The 16,331-nt window shown below is 33.9% G+C and overlaps 1 protein-coding gene across 1 annotated transcript in view; it reads left to right on the forward strand.

Moving 5' to 3' along the window:
* Positions 1-16,331, forward strand: part of LOC109069068 (trafficking protein particle complex subunit 9-like) — a 188,973-nt gene that overhangs the window by 9,546 nt on the left and 163,096 nt on the right. Inside the window, 5 exon segments of the mRNA XM_042745691.1 lie at positions 752-778; positions 1,616-1,737; positions 4,179-4,304; positions 4,381-4,597; positions 11,336-11,478. Coding sequence (XP_042601625.1) covers positions 752-778; positions 1,616-1,737; positions 4,179-4,304; positions 4,381-4,597; positions 11,336-11,478 — 635 coding nt within the window.

Genomic DNA, 16,331 nt, shown 5'->3' on the forward strand with positions numbered 1-16,331 from the left:
ACATCATTTTGTGCACCAGTAAATTCACTCTGCAGTGAATGGGTGCCGTCAGAATGGGAGTCCAAACAGCTGATGAAAACATAGCAATAATTCACAAGTAATCCACACGACTCTATTGATGTCTTGTGAAGTGAAAGCTGTGTGTTGTAAGAAACAAATCCACCTCAAACCATTTCTTCCAGCTAAAATATGAGTCCTCTGTCCATAACATTGCTCTCTCCTGTGACAAAGTTGTCTTGTCTGAATCGGGAGAGAAATATGCACGGAGCAAGCACTGTTTACAAACAAAAACAATTCTAAACAAATATATCGGTGGATTTTGTTGTGAGAGGGCAACAGAGGACAGACTTTCCACTGGATGAAGCGTTATTATAGATTATGGACTATATTTTAGCTGGAAGTGACAGTTTAGAGTTAAAATGCCTAAGTGATGGATTTGTTTCTTACAAACACACAGCTGTACAAGATTTTTTCATTAATATAAGACTATGAATAATGTTTTTTTAAAGCTTGCATGCTTCCTCAGTGTCTGTTAATGGTCATTATTTAGAACGAGCCCATCACTTCTCAGTCGTGCTGCATGTCTGCTCATCCCTACTGCTCTACAGACAGCGATGTCAGGATCATAACAGACCATTTTGTGCCCTGATATGTGCTGTACTAACACTGCTCACTGCTTGTGCCAAAGAGTGAACCAGGTTTTCTCTCTCTCTGTCTCTCCCTCTCTGTTTGTTTATCTCTCTGTCTTCAGGCGCTCAAGAAGTTCTCATTGATCCAGGTACAGTAAAGCACACGATAGAGCTCAAGATATGGCTCTTGTTCCTGCCCGTTTGTGCATTTGTGACGTAGTTTTAGTTACTTTGTTGTGCTTGTGCATGTGTGCAGGTGTTTTTGGGTGGCCTTCTGTGTTTCTGATCTGACAGCAATGAAAATATCTACCGTGATTTCAGTGCATGGATTTGAATTGATTTCAGCTGGATTTCTTAACTTTTGCAATCATTAGATGGGATATTTGTGTGTTTTCTTATTGATTTTTTTGTAGTAGTTATCATGTTAAAAATCATCAGTGCAGATACTTACTGATCAGATTGGTTTATGTTTTTGATGATAACGCTTAACCATAATTTATTAGAAACCTATGGGTTTGACATAGGGATTAATTTAGACTGGCAGGATTTTACAGTACAACTTTACAACTTCTGCGATTTACTGCCACTAGAGGTCAGTGTTTTGGTGTCATTTGTATTTCTTGTGGTAATAAGTAAATAGGCTTATTAAAGTAAATAGGGTCAATTTGTTCTTATGTTTCTTTAATAAACATCCTGAGTGTGTAATTATTTTTTTTTCATCAAAAAAATGTTTCTTGATGACTTTCATATTTAATTCAAGAGATTGCTCCACGACTTTCCATCACACGTCATCAAACCAATTGCAGCATCTTATATCTCAGAGCTGCATAATGCAAGAATCTTTAATATTATTGTGGACTTTAGGCTTTATAGCATTTCAAAATAATGTAATGTGAATGGATGTGTTACAGTGGCATGCAGAGTACAGAATTGGCTTGTTTTTCTGCTTTGTTTTCTCAATCTTTCATGGTCGTTTTCCTGTCCAGGTGCTCTGACGTCCAGTGGCATCAGTGCAGACACGAGCGCTGAGATCGGCCGAGCCAAGAACTGCCTGAGTCAGGAGGACATCATCGAGAAATACAAGGAGGCGATCTCTTACTACGGCAAGGTAATTTCTTGCACACAAAGGATCTGCTCTTTCTGAGATGCTGTTCTCTGCTGTGGAGGATCAATTTGTTTTCTGGAAGTTCTATCCATGTGTTATTGTAGTACCATTGACATACTGTTATAGCATTATTATTATTTAGAATCAGTCACAGTTTAGTCATTTTTGTTGCATTTTCATGATTTTTTTTTGTTTTGTTATTTTAGTAAATCAAGTTAAACTAAATTAAATGAAAAATGTTTTTTTTTGGTTTTAGTTCAGTGCTGCAATTATTTGATCTAAAAATACAATAATATTTTGAAATATTATTACAATTTAAAATAATTGATTTCAATTTTGAATTATTCTAAAATATAATTTATTACTGTGATGCAAAACTGAATTTTCAGCATCATTACTCTAGTCTTCAAGTGTCACATAATCCTTCAGAAATCATTCTAATATAATCATTTGCTGCCCAAGAAACATTTATTATTAGCACTTTTGAAAACAGTTCTTAATTCATTTTTAATGTAAATATTTTTGTCTGTATACTTTGAGGAATAGCAAGTTTAAAACAACAGCATTAATCTGAAGTGGAAGTATTTTACTTAAAAAAAAAAAAAAAAAAAAAAAAAAAATATATATATATATATATATATATATAGTATATATATATATATATATATAAGATATATATATATATATATTTTTTTTTTTACTGTCAGTTTAAAATCTGATTTAATGAGGCACATTTAAAGCACCTTTAAAACAGCCTTTGCAAACTATTTTAATAATAAAAATGTAATTATTTATTGAACATGGATATCTGGTCTTTTTAAAAATAATAAGTCTACCAAATCTTTGTATTATAGTGATTTTGCTCCAGTTAGGGGAGTTTTAAGTGCACATTGCTTTGTGCCTATAATTTAATTGTGGTAAATCCACTTTAACACACAGTTTCTCGTGGCTTATTGTTGTATTAAACACTCAAAGTTCTGTTTCATTATTCATCACCTCTCGCTCTGAGATGGCAAACAGGGCCGGCTCGTTTTTAAGTAGGTGTTTTACACAGCAAGTAGCCCCTAGGGATGGTCTAATACTGCTATTAAAATATCTTTTTGAATGGTGCATTTTAAACTCACTGTTTCTCATATTGAGTGAGGCTTATGAAAAGTAAAGTATTTGACCCCAGTCTTGTGTATGAGCTGCTTATTCAATCTCTGTTCGTTTCATTGATCTCCAACTGCTCATTTCTGCCACATCAGCTGTTCTGCCAGCAGCCAGCAGGGGACACTGCAGCCTTGTAAATTCATAGATTTGAACAGAGCACTTTGTGCCTCCATCCACTGCTGTGTTTTGATTTTCAAATATGATGACACATCCTGAACAGAGACATGTAAGAGATGGACCTACAGCATGACCTTTCTCTGACCTGCAGATCTTTTCTTTAAATATTCTCCAGTGAGCTTCAATATTGCAAGTTTTTATCTTTATGGTCTCAGAGTACAATACATCAACATTATAAAAATATATTAACTAACTTGAGAAAAACAAAAAACATATATAACAACAACATAAAAAACTTCTGGGGTCAGCATGGTTTTTAACTAAAATTAAAACATAATTCCTGAATCCCTATTTTTTGTGCCCTGTTTATCTGTTGTGCAAATAAAATCTTATTGTATTAAAAAAGATTTAATAATTACATTTTTAAATGATAACATTTTATTTAATAATTTTCTGACCAGTTTTTTTAACTAATATTTGAATATTTTTTTAACTAATATTTTCTAATAGTTGCACTTCAGTATTGCAAGTTATTATAATCTATGGTCTCAGAGGGCAATTTTCACATTCTGAAATTATGTTAACTTAAACATGTATAGCAGAACTATTGGCATGATGTGCTTTTATGAAAATATGTTTTTAAAACCTTATTTATTGTTGTATTAAGAATTTAATAATAAATGTAATTTAATATCATGATTTAATCACAAACAAATTTTTAATAACAAAAAGTTATTATTAAAAGTTTAAAACAAAAAGTATTTTTTAAAAAACGAAAATAAATAAATTTAAGTTAAATTTAAATGAAAATGAATTAAAATGAGTTTTTTTTTCTTTTGTAATTTTTTTTTTAATTTGATAATTTTTTTTTATAATTTGTGGTCTCAGAGTGCAGTTCTCACAATCTGTTATGCATGTTTGTGCAAAACTTTGTGCATTAAAAATCAATTTATTGAAATGTATTTATTTATAAAAAAGATATATATATATATATATTTTTTTAATTAAGCTTGAATTTCTCAGATGGATATATGTGTGGGCCTGGCCATGATTAATTGCGTTCATTTATTTCTTTATAATTATTTTTTAATATAAATAATTACTGCACTAAATTAGCAGTTTAAGTTGACAGCTCATAACTCATAAAAATGAAAATCTTGTTGTCTGTCTTTCAGTATAAGAGTGCAGGAGTGATTGAGCTGGAGGCCTGTATTAAGGCTGTCAGAGTGTTGGCCATTCAGAAGCGAGCCATGGAGGCGTCTGAATTCCTGCAGAACGCCGTTTACATCAATCTAGGCCAGGTGAGGGCTTGCAGCAAGTCAGTATTCGAAGCTGCTCAATTAGGAATGGTCTTTGAACATTTGTCTATGTGTTCAGCTGTCAGAAGAGGAGAAGATCCAGCGATATAGTGTGCTATCAGAGCTCTACGAGCTCATCGGCTTCCAACGGAAATCAGCGTTCTTCAAACGCGTCGCAGCCATGCAGTGTGTGGCGCCCACCATCCCCGAACCTGGCTGGAAGGCCTGTTACAAACTCCTGTTGGAGACCCTGCCGGGATACAGCCTCTCTCTAGACCCCAAAGACTTCAGCAAAGGTAACACGAGATGTTTCTTCTAGGACTGGTTAAGTTGTACTATTATAATGATTGTTTTTATAGCTGTTAAGCCTAAATCTAGATGGGACTTTAACAAAAATGGTCATTCACCGTCACTGTTTGGTGGATTTTAATGATCATTTGAAGGACAGTCTGTTTGAAGTAACAACAACATCTATAGAAAACACACTCACAGATTTTTTTTTTTCATAATACTAAAAAAGTCTTCATTATTATTATATTTGTTTTTAATAGAACGATGTTATAAAGTGAAATAAAAGTGTTTTATTAAACATTTATTTTTTATAACTGAATGCACCACATTACTTTTCTTCTTGGCCTTATTGTATTTGATCTGATTGCATGTCTGGATAGACTCAAGAATGTGTGCATGTCCAACAACCTAAGTACTGAAGCAGTGTTATTTTAGTATTTTTAATATACTACTTTATATACAGTATTTATTAATAATTTGAATTGGCTATTTTTCAGTTTTCATTTTAGGTTAAGTTTTAGTAATTTTTTTTTTTTTTTTTATGTGCTTATGTAATTAAAAAAAAAAACATATTTCTCTATAGCTTTATTTCAGTTTTAGTTTTGTAATTTTAGTACAGCAAATTTTTATTTTATTTTGATTAATTGCCAATGCAACAAATTTTATTTTATTAACTTTTTCAGCTTTATTTTAATTAACAAAAATGAATCTGAATAGTTTTAGTATGAAAGCCTTAATATTCATCTTCTCATGATCTAAACTTAAAGTATTTTCAAATTTTTCCTGACATATTAGTAACAGTGTCATTAATATGCAGATAATAACAATCCAAAATAAAAAACCAAATTAAAAAATTTATATACATACATGTTCATATAGTATAATCACAAATAGTCAATCACAATAAAGAACAAAACCAGAGACTAAGACTTTTTTTCTGGTTTATTCTGTCTCACCCTGCTCTTTACATTTCTGTATGACTATTAGTCATTTAAAAATCCATATCGGTCAGGAGGCGTGTATAAGGTGGAGTATCTATTTTGTCTGGTTGAAAGGCATTGTCCACCTCCATGTCCTCCAGCCTGTTTAAGACAGACTCCTGGTGAAGTAATGTGCCTGCGAGTCTGGAATAGAAATGCGGCCTGTGTGCATTATGATGCGAGTGATGTACGTGCTGATGTCTCAAGGATTTTGAACCTGGATAATGACATCACCCCCCCCCCGAATGTTTGCTCATTTGATTAGGTTAATGCTGTATTTTTTTTTTTTTTAATAAATGCATGCTATTACTGTGTTTTATTTCATGGTTGTCCTCTCGACCCGTTTTACTGACGTCTTTCACAATACAAGAGCAGAATATGAATACTTTGAATTGCTCATTTTTCTTTAAATACCTCAGACTCATAAAAAGCCCTTTTTTTATATTTAAAATCCGCCAAACCGCCTTTAAAGTAACCTTGTCCCTCTTTGCTTACAGAACAGCGTGGTGGGTTTTGAAGGGCTCTTCTCAGGGGTGATATATATTTCGGTCAGTCTTTGTGTTGGAAAATGGTGCAGAGAGGAGATCTTACCCTGAGCTGTGATGTCAGACTCTGAGGTGCATCACTTTAGGGTCCTTAACTATATTCTCTTTAATATGAAATCCTCTCAACCTTCTGCCCAACTCTCACATGCATGGAATGATAAAGACGTTTAGCTTCAGACACAGCCTGAGGCTGAGGGTCTGTCTATATCCTTCAGAATGCTTTGAATTGGAAAGAGAAAATCATTACTATTCATTAAAGATGACATAAAATGGCATTCGCAATATATTTAACCTCCATAATGTGACACATTACAGAGTGATACAGAATATTTAGTCTAAGGATATGCACTAACTAACTAACTAATTGTTTTATTTTGTTGCAATGTGATGCCCCAAATTGTGTGGTTTCTTAAGGAGGTGTATTCTTTCTTTTTGGAGTAATTGTTGTAATTTTCACATTGTGGATGTTAAAATAAGAGAAAAGAGTAGGGACTTATCACGCCTAGAGACCAGAATTTTCCAGAGAATCGCTAACCACTAGCAACCACCCAGAAACGGGCTACTGCATAGAAATGCACTGAAATATTTTAGAAGAGCTTGGAAACCACCCAGAAACCACTGGGAACTGTATAGCAATGTTCTTAAAACCATTTACACCACCTTAACAAGTGCATATAGTAATACTTTTTTGGCAACCGCCCAGAAACCCATAGCAAACACATAACAATGCTTCAAAAATAATTTAGAGCACCTTAGCAAGTGCATAACAACATCTTGGCAACCACCCCGACAATTATATTGAAATACTCTAAAAACCATTTAGAATGGCTTAGCAAGTGCATAGCAACACCTTGACAACCACCACTGACAACGGAGTAATAATGCCCTAAAAACCATTTAGAATGACTTAGCAAGTGCATTGCAACTCCCTGGCAACCACCAGAAACCCATAGCAACACTAAAAACCATTTAGAGCACTTTAACAAGTGCATAGCAACACCTTGGCAAACATCCCTGACAACAATATAGTGATGCTCTAAAAACGATTTAGAACACATTTGTAAGTGCATAGCAACTCCTTGACAACTACCAGAAACCTATAGCAACACTAAAAACCCTTAAGAGCACCTTAACAAGTGCATAGCAACTCCTTTACAATCCCCCCTGACAGTGGCATAGTAACGCTTTAAAACTATTTATAACACCTTATGAAGTGCATAGCAACACCTTGACAACCACCCCTGACAGTGGCATAGTAATGTTCTAAAAAATATTTAGAACGCCTTTTTAAGTTTATAGCAACACCTTGACAACGACCACTGACAGTGGCATAATAATGCCCTTAAAACCATTTAGAATGACTTAGCAAGGGCATTGCAACTCCCTGGCAACCACCAGAAACCCATAGCAACAATGAAAACCATTTAGAGCACCTTAACAAGTGCATAGCAACACCTTTACAATCACGCCATGGTATTACATTCTGATAAAAGATTTAAATGTGCACAGATGAATCAGGCACAATAAGACAAATAGCATTTATAAAGAAAATAAATAGTTGATTTCACATGGACTTGAAGTAGGATTTATGAGTGCTGTCTCAATGCAGACCCAGCCGTTCCGTCATTTAGATATATTTACTCTTCTTACATCTTCATTCTATATTAATGTCAGGCAAAACAGCTGATTTAATGTGATTTTGATGCATCGAATCAGTGATGTCATTGAGAGGAGGAGGTGACGGCCCCTGCTGGCGGGCCGTGGAGACCCCTCGCACACTTAAACTGAAGCTTAACCCTGACCCACTCAAACTTAAACTTAAAGCGAAAACAAGAACACGGCTCGGGTCAATAGAGACACCATGGAGTGCAGAGACAGAAGAGAAAATGGGTTTTTAATTGGCCTGGGAGTTCTCGAGCTCAGCTCTCTTTACGCACAGAGAGAGCGAATATATCATCAACCTCTGATTGATTGCGTTTAGCTCAACCATTGTGCACAGGGATTTAGAAAGTCCAGTGAAAACACAGACTGAACACAGAACTGCAGCAGACCCTGGAGAACTGTAAAACGCTTCCTGGAGACTCACCGGCCTGTTTGCACCAGCCGTTATGATCCCTGAACTACAGGGATGTATTATTTCTAGTTGAAGAGGGAGTGAAGTGGCTGTTTTTAATAAATGGCAGCTAAATGTGCAGCAGCTGTTCTAAATAGTGAAATTTTTATGGGGTGATGATGTGTTGTGAATGAATGTTGGGAGCGCAAAAAAATCAGCGTTGAAAATGCATGCTTTTTTGGTCCAAGTAATGTACTGTATTGAATTTTTCAAAATCAGAAAAAAAAAAAAAAAAAAAAAATGGGAGGAGTCCCCCCCCCCACAACCTCATGCATGAATCAGATATATTTTTAAATTATAATTTAATTTATACTGTAATATATTGCATATATTATTAATATATTCAATAACAGATTTAATATATTAATATGATTTAATATATTGTACGAAATTAGCTGTTATTAATATTAGACTAATTAACTAATAAGAGCCCACTTGGATGTCAGGGTAACAGTAAGCTTATACATGTTGCATGTTTTTTATTTTATTTATTTATTTTTTTTTACACAGAGGTTATTTCAATGATCTGATTATGCCAGACATTTGTGGGTTTTTTTATGTTTCATCCTCACAGACGATATTTACAGCCTGTATCCTCGCCTAATATGTTTCTGATGTTGCTGATATGCTGTAGTATCTGCGAATGGGTTTCTGGATACCAAATGCGCAAGGAAGTTATATGCAGATAAGGTTATGTATAATAAAAAGGTTTGCTTTTTATCCATTTATAGTTGCTTCCAGGAGGAGACGTGTGGGAAATAAAGCTTGTGCATTTACATGTAATATTCCACCAACTGAGATTTGGCCAGAATCTGGTCTTCGTAGGGTATTATCTTTAATTTTTTTACACACACACACACACACACACACACACACACACACACACACACACACACACACACACACACACACACACACACACACACACACACACACACACACACACACACACACACACACACATCAGAATTAGCTTTATTCGCCAGGTGTGCGCAAACACACAAGGAATTTGTTGTGGTTACATACACATACATACACATCTGACATGAGAACAAAAAATAAAAATACATTTAACAAGACTTAGCAATAAATAATGTGAAAGAATCTGGAACAGTTTATTGATTTATGTACAGATTTGTGCATTTTTAATCTATATAGAACTGTATAAGTAATAGAGATATGCATATGTATTTACATAACACTTGAGAAGGCAATAATTAAAGATTTAGAATGATTTACGGAAATGAATTACAGAACACAGAATTACAGAACACATGTAATGATTCATATGTTAGCTGTTTAAGCTGGAGATGGCATGGGAGAAAAAACTGTTTTTATGTCAAGATGTTCTAGTGCAGAGAGATCTGTAGCGTCTGCCTGAGGGGAGAAGTGCAAACAGGTTGTGTCCTGGGTGAGAGGGGTTTTTGATGATGTTACCTGCCCATTTCTTCACTTTGGAGTTGTACAAGTCCTGAAGACTGGGCAGGTGCAAACCAATGATCTTTTGTGTGGTCCTAAGAGTCCATCGCAGTCTTCTTAAATATACACACACACAAAATTCTCTAATTAACACTCCTTAAGCATAATTTGTGTAGGAACAGGGCACCGCAGAATTATTTAAAAAAATAATAAATATGTTTTATTTGAATTCTGCTGTTTGTGTGCATATACTTTCTTAGACTGCAAGGTTTATGCATAAGTCATGTATTGGGAGTGTTTTGGGACAGACATGGAACATACTACAACATAAATTGTGCATATTGATACCTCGATCCATTTGTTGCATACTATTGCGTTTGCCAAATTCTTTATTCACTTTTAAATTCACAAAAAAAATTATTTTATTTTGAAAAAAAAAAATCATGGGAACTTTGACCATGCAGTGCATAATACTACAACTTAAAAGTCAAAAGAGAGCAATCACATGGTTTTCTATAGTGCAAGGGATTGTGGATAATATTAACCCAAAGACCTGGGTGAATTTTTATTTTATTTTATTTTCCTAATCACATTTGCTATTTAGGACGGGTGGAATGCAAATGAGGATGAATCTGTAATGTTTTATGTATGACAGAAAAAAAATTGCATGTTTATTTAAGCAAGCTGCATCCAGTTCTCATCTGGGAAGTATGTAGAAATGCACACTTTAAATGCATGTTTACCTAAATATGGCTTAAACTTTTAGTAAGCTAGAGGAAGTTAAGAATCATCATGATTGCTTCTTGTTTGAGGACATTTGAGGACAATTGTGGGATATAGTGTCTATACTTCACATTTTAACATTTGTAGTAGGTGTTTCATAAATACGTGTGTAAACTTTAGTAGTATTGGAGCGCTCTATTCCAAACAGCTTTTTGGAGACGGTTGATTCTAGTTTCTTGATTAAAAAAAAAGAGTTAAATGTTGCAGATTTTGGTCCCTTTGGTTTGGTGTGCAGACAAACACTCTCTACTGTAAAGCTTAGTGTGGATTTGCATGATTTGAGAGTAAGGTGAGTGTGAAATAGACAGTCATGTGAGCGGCAGAACTGTGTGGAGTGATAAATCCTCGCAATCATTCCAGAGCTGCTGCTACATTCTTCAGGAGCAGCACGGATCAGCTTCACCTCACTCTCTCTTTTCAGTGACAGCCGTGCGAGTCGCCTGATGGATGAGTTTTGTAACTCAGCTGTTGAATGATGTAATTTAGGACTGTAAATTTTATATGCCTTTCTGACAGTTTGAGCAGAAAAAGATGTTGTATGTACAAACAAAGCTTGATTGAGTTTGACCTTCATGTCACATTATATTTCATCATTTAAAGGGGACGTAAAAAAAAAAGGTTTTGATGGACAATTATTGTCAAGAAATCTTAAAGGTACAGCCACAAAAAACAGCCTGTGAAAATGGTCATTAAAAACCAAATGATGACTTCTCTTATAAGAAACTTTGACTAACATGAACTTCATGAGGGGGGAAAAAAGGAAAGAAAAAGCTGCAAGAGTGAAGAATAGGCTACACTGAAAAACAAATCAAAAGGTGGAAACACAAAGGCTCATGTGAAGTAAATCCATGAAAAGTGTTGTTTTGTGTGTGTTTAATGCTTTCTCCTCCTCTCTGTTTGTAGGGACCCATCGTGGGTGGGCGGCAGTACAGTTACGGTTGCTTCATGAGCTGGTTTATGCATCTCGTCGTATGGGCAACCCAGGACTGTCTGTCAGACATCTCTCTTTTCTACTGCAGACTATGCTGGACTTCCTCTCTGACCAGACTAAGATAATTTACTAATCAACAAATCCCCTCAAAACTTACACATCTATTTTTCCAAATACCTCAACCATACTTTTACCCCCCTTTTTTCCATAAATGCAACCATTTTTTGCCCCTCTTGGGTTCCTTAAAGGAATAGTTCATCTAAAATAGAAGATTTGCTTAAAATGTACTCAGTAGATTAGTTTGATTCTTCATCAGAACAGATTTGAGAAATTTAGCATTGCATCACTTGCTCCCCAATGGATCCTTTGCAGTGAATGGGTGCCGTCAGAATCAGAGACTAAACAGCTGATAAAAACATCACAATAATCCACAAATAAACCACACAACTCCAGTCCATCAGTTAATGTCTTGTAAAGTGATAAATCCTCGATCCATAATCTATTTCTTTTTCCAGTGAAAAAGTCGCTCTTTCTGAATCAGGAGTGAAATATGCACAGATCAGGCAATAGAAAACAAACGCTGGTTGTAGATGCTGTCAGCTCATTTAGACACCCATCATGTACCCAGAGAGATTCAGACAGACAGACGGCACTCATCTAAAAGACAAGAGATGAAAAGAAAGAGACAGTGAGGATAAACTGTTCACTAGAGTGTGTTTGTGTAGATTGATTCTGCTGCGGTGAGCACTTGTTATTGTATTTTCAGGCCCGTATTTTATGGAATCATATTATACTTTCAGTCATACTCTTTTTAGAGGGTCATCTCTCTCTTTGCACAGTTATTTTCTTTATTTCTTTAGAAGCCTGTTTGTGAATTTTGAATGCAGGGTCGGGGAAGCTACTTTTAAAGTGCAGTTCACCAAGGTATTCGAAGTAATGAAGTTAAATAAAAGTCAAGTTACTCTTTTGAAAAAACAGATGGCTAATAGAGTCTCTAAGAAAAAGTACAAATGTTTTAAAGCTCCTTAAAAGGGTAAATTGTTTAAAATGATCGCAATTATAATACCGTGAAATATAATATAATATAAAATATACTTTAAAATTAAAGTTTAATCTATTTGTATTATACTAACTAGTGATATTTTCTATTAATCAATTATAGTTTGATTATAGTGAATGAAATTGATAACTGTTAAATAAACTAATTAATAACATTAATGTTTTTTAATTAATGAAATAAAATAAAATAAAATAAAATAGAAAGAGTGTATATTTGAAATATTACAATATTTATTTGTAATTTTAGGAACAGTATTGATTTAAAAGAATTTGTATAAATTTTTTTGTTTGTTTTTTTTTTTTAGTAATTTTGCATTTTATCCTACAGTATTTAAAAGAACAGCTAGATTTGAAAAAAAAAAAATTAAAAAAAAAAATGTTGTTTCCTATCATTTGTATGTGCTTACAGTATGTGTGTTAGCATGTGGCTCTGTGTGGTGTGTTACCTGGATTTTCCTGAAAGCCTCCATGTCTTTGAAAAGAGATTGATGTTGTTTTTTTGTTGTTCAGCCATAGTCCACTTCACAGCCTCCTGTCCCCATAGAGGTGTGCTGTAATCCTGTCTGCCTCACACACACACACACACACACACACACACACACACACACACACTGCCGGGCCTGCAGCTCTTGGGTATTGAGCTCTGTCAAGCTTATCATTTCCTACCAGACAGAACAAATCCAGAGTTCCCTCGGCTGAGCTCAGGGATTGGTCGAACGCTGTTTTCAACACAGTGTCAGAGTAACAATGGCTCCCTATGTTCTGATAAAACCCATTTCTGCTCTCCTCTCTCTTCTGAGAGCCAAACGAATCACTCTTATTTTGTCTAACGAGCAATGTGATCTGTTTTTGGGTGTTTAAATGGAATTTCAGGCCTTCTTTTGGAGTTTAAACAGGAGCACAAATGCTTCAAGATGACGCCAGATGCTTGTCAAACAAGCATATGATGATATTTTGCGTTATAATGACTTAAACACTTATGAGCTCAAATAAGCCTGTCTTTATGCATGTGGCATGTGTGAGAACAAAGGTATTTGCAGGTATTATTTCATTGACATTTCATTTAATAAAAAAAACAGCCTGAGAGAATGCTGAAATAAATCTTGTAGCCAATTTCTCTTCTTGTTAATGTTTAGTTGATGTTTAAATAAGACTATTTTACCTGCGTTATTCTGCTGCTTCTGCATTCTCATTGAATTGGACTTTGTGTCCTCGCTAATGACTAAATGTATAATATTAATCGTGATATTTTCCCCTCCCACTCATGCTCCGTTTAGGTCTGGTTCCCACAATCCTGCATTTTTATGTTGTCCTTGGTGTCGCAATGTTGTTTATTCTTCTTAGTAATGTCAAAAATGAAGGGAAAATTAACAGTTGCTTACAGGCTTCATTATAAGCTGCTTTTCTTGTGTTTACATAAACCGCCAGATCGGTTATTGTTGCTCTATGATTTTATATATAATATAAAATTTAGATCTTTTTAAATAATGAAAAGTATTAAGTCAGTCACTTGTGAACGCTTATGTTGTTCACTGAGCTATTTATTTATTCTCAAATATTTGTTTTCATAGATGTATTAATTTACATATTGTTTATTTTTAAAAATTACATTTCATTATTTATTCTCATAATTTATTATCTTTTTTATTTACTATCATACATTTTTGAGAAAAAATGCATTTTAAAATTTAAAAAAATATTTAGTTTTATTTTATTTATTTAATTGTTTTATGTCTCAATAACAGTTTGTTATTTAATATGTTAATTCTGTATTGTTACAGGCTTTTATCATGAATAAGATACAAAATAAGGCAGAAGAGACCAAAATTAAATATTATATTAGCTGTTGTATGCAGTAGAGACAAGCTAGCATGGAACTGGTTTGTATATATTTATGAACTGTGCATAAATTAAAGAACAACGAAAAAAAAAAAAATTCAGCAACTAATTTATGTGTTTGTTTATTCCCAAATATGTGTTTATTTCATAAATGTATTTATTATTTATTCTCATACTTTATTCTCTTTTCTTATTTATTCTCATAAATCTATGAGAAGAAAACAAATAAAAGAAATTTGTGAGGATAATAAAAATCATTTTGTCCCATAGCTGACCGGAGCCTGGTCACATGACCTCTTCACTCCCATTGGTAGATGCTCAGCAGTTGCCTAAAGTGAAACTTTTCTCAACTTGTTCAAGTAGCTGGAATTGCCTACATACTGTTAATATTTCTAAAATTTGACATTTATTGCTATAAATGAACAATTCAACATTTTTCATTGTTTTATGGCTGTGAGTCCAGAGGCTTTAGGAATACCACTATGGTTTACAGCTCAAATGTACTGCTTTTTTAAGCACAAATGTAGTCCACAATTAATTTAGTCATTCTCAAGCTGAGTTGAAAAGTCTGATACATTTTTAGCAAGTCGATTTTTTTGAATAGTGTTTGTTTCAGTCAACCGGTTAAAAAATGACTCCTTTGAGTCATCGCTCAAACCATGCACCCAATTTTTCCCCAATATTAGTAAAATTCTGTTGGTTACATTATATATTGCTTATGGTTTTAATATCTTAGTTTTACTTTCAAGTGATTTATAACATTTTGCATGTCACATATTAATAAGAACTGCTTTAGAACAGCAATTTGTTCATAAATCGGACATCACTATCACAGTGTTGGCTTCACAGAAGTTCCCCCTGTTCTTTTGAATTGCAGTAAGCATCCCACTGTTGACATAATTGATGTTTGATTGAGGAGAGCTGCTCAGTCCACCTGAATTAAAACTGTGTCCCATCTGAGAGCCGAGGTGAGGAGCAACAGTTTCAGTCGCTCTCCTGCCGCATCTGTGCAAGAGCTAAATAACAGACAGTAAGTCAGATAGCAGTCCGCCCCGTTACACACTACTGTATAGTGACTAATGATTTCCTGTTAGCGGCAGTTGTTAGAAACGCCCTCAACACAAAGACACTGTACAGAACGGAGGCGTCTGATTTAAATGCATCTGCTTGACATTGATCAGTGTCGGTCCGGACTCTTGACGGGATAACAGAGCAGGAGATTCAGAGAGTTACTTTTAAGCACATGAGGGGTGCCGTCTTTTTCAGTCCTGACAGAAAGATATTAGATGAAAAGAGGGGGATGTTTAATCAAGGCAGAGCTTTGTAGTGAACAATTGCTCTGCCTACAGATAACAGGTGGATGCTTGTGTTATGAAGTAATTAATGCAGACACAGAGAAAGAGGTGGAGAAACATATTTGCAGATGTGGCAGATACATGCTTCTAGAATCTAGATGGAAGAGAAAACGATGAGTTCATAGATAAGGGTAGAAAGAGAAGTTTATGTATTTATTTTTCCTTCTTATTTTTTTTTTTATATTATGTTATTTAATTTTATGCTGTTTAATTTTTTTTCTTGTTATATTTTAATTTTTTAATACATTTATATTTTATTTTTATATTTTATATTTTATATATATATATATATATATATATATATACACAGCTATTTCTATATATATATATATATATATACTTTATGACTCTGTAACAATTTTCCCTGCTATTTCTGAATTAGATATTTCATAAATAAGATATAAGGCAGAAGAGACCAAAGAGATCAAAATTAAATATCATATTAGCTGTTGCATTATGCACTAGAGACAATCTAGTATGAAACTGAATTGTAGATCTTAATTAACTTAAACTTGAATGAAGTTTCAATTTATTTTTGTATTTATTTATTTCAATGAACACTACTATTCAACAGTTTGGGGTCATTGCAATTAAAAAAAAAAATTTTTTTACACTTTTATTCAACAAGAATGCAATGCATTGTTAAGAAATAACACTGTAGCATTTTTTAATGTTACAAAAACTCTATTTCAAATAAATGTTGTTCTTTGAAACT

The sequence above is a fragment of the Cyprinus carpio genome, chromosome B19, assembly GCF_018340385.1.
Source record: "Cyprinus carpio isolate SPL01 chromosome B19, ASM1834038v1, whole genome shotgun sequence".
NCBI classification, from domain to species: Eukaryota; Metazoa; Chordata; class Actinopteri; order Cypriniformes; family Cyprinidae; genus Cyprinus; species Cyprinus carpio.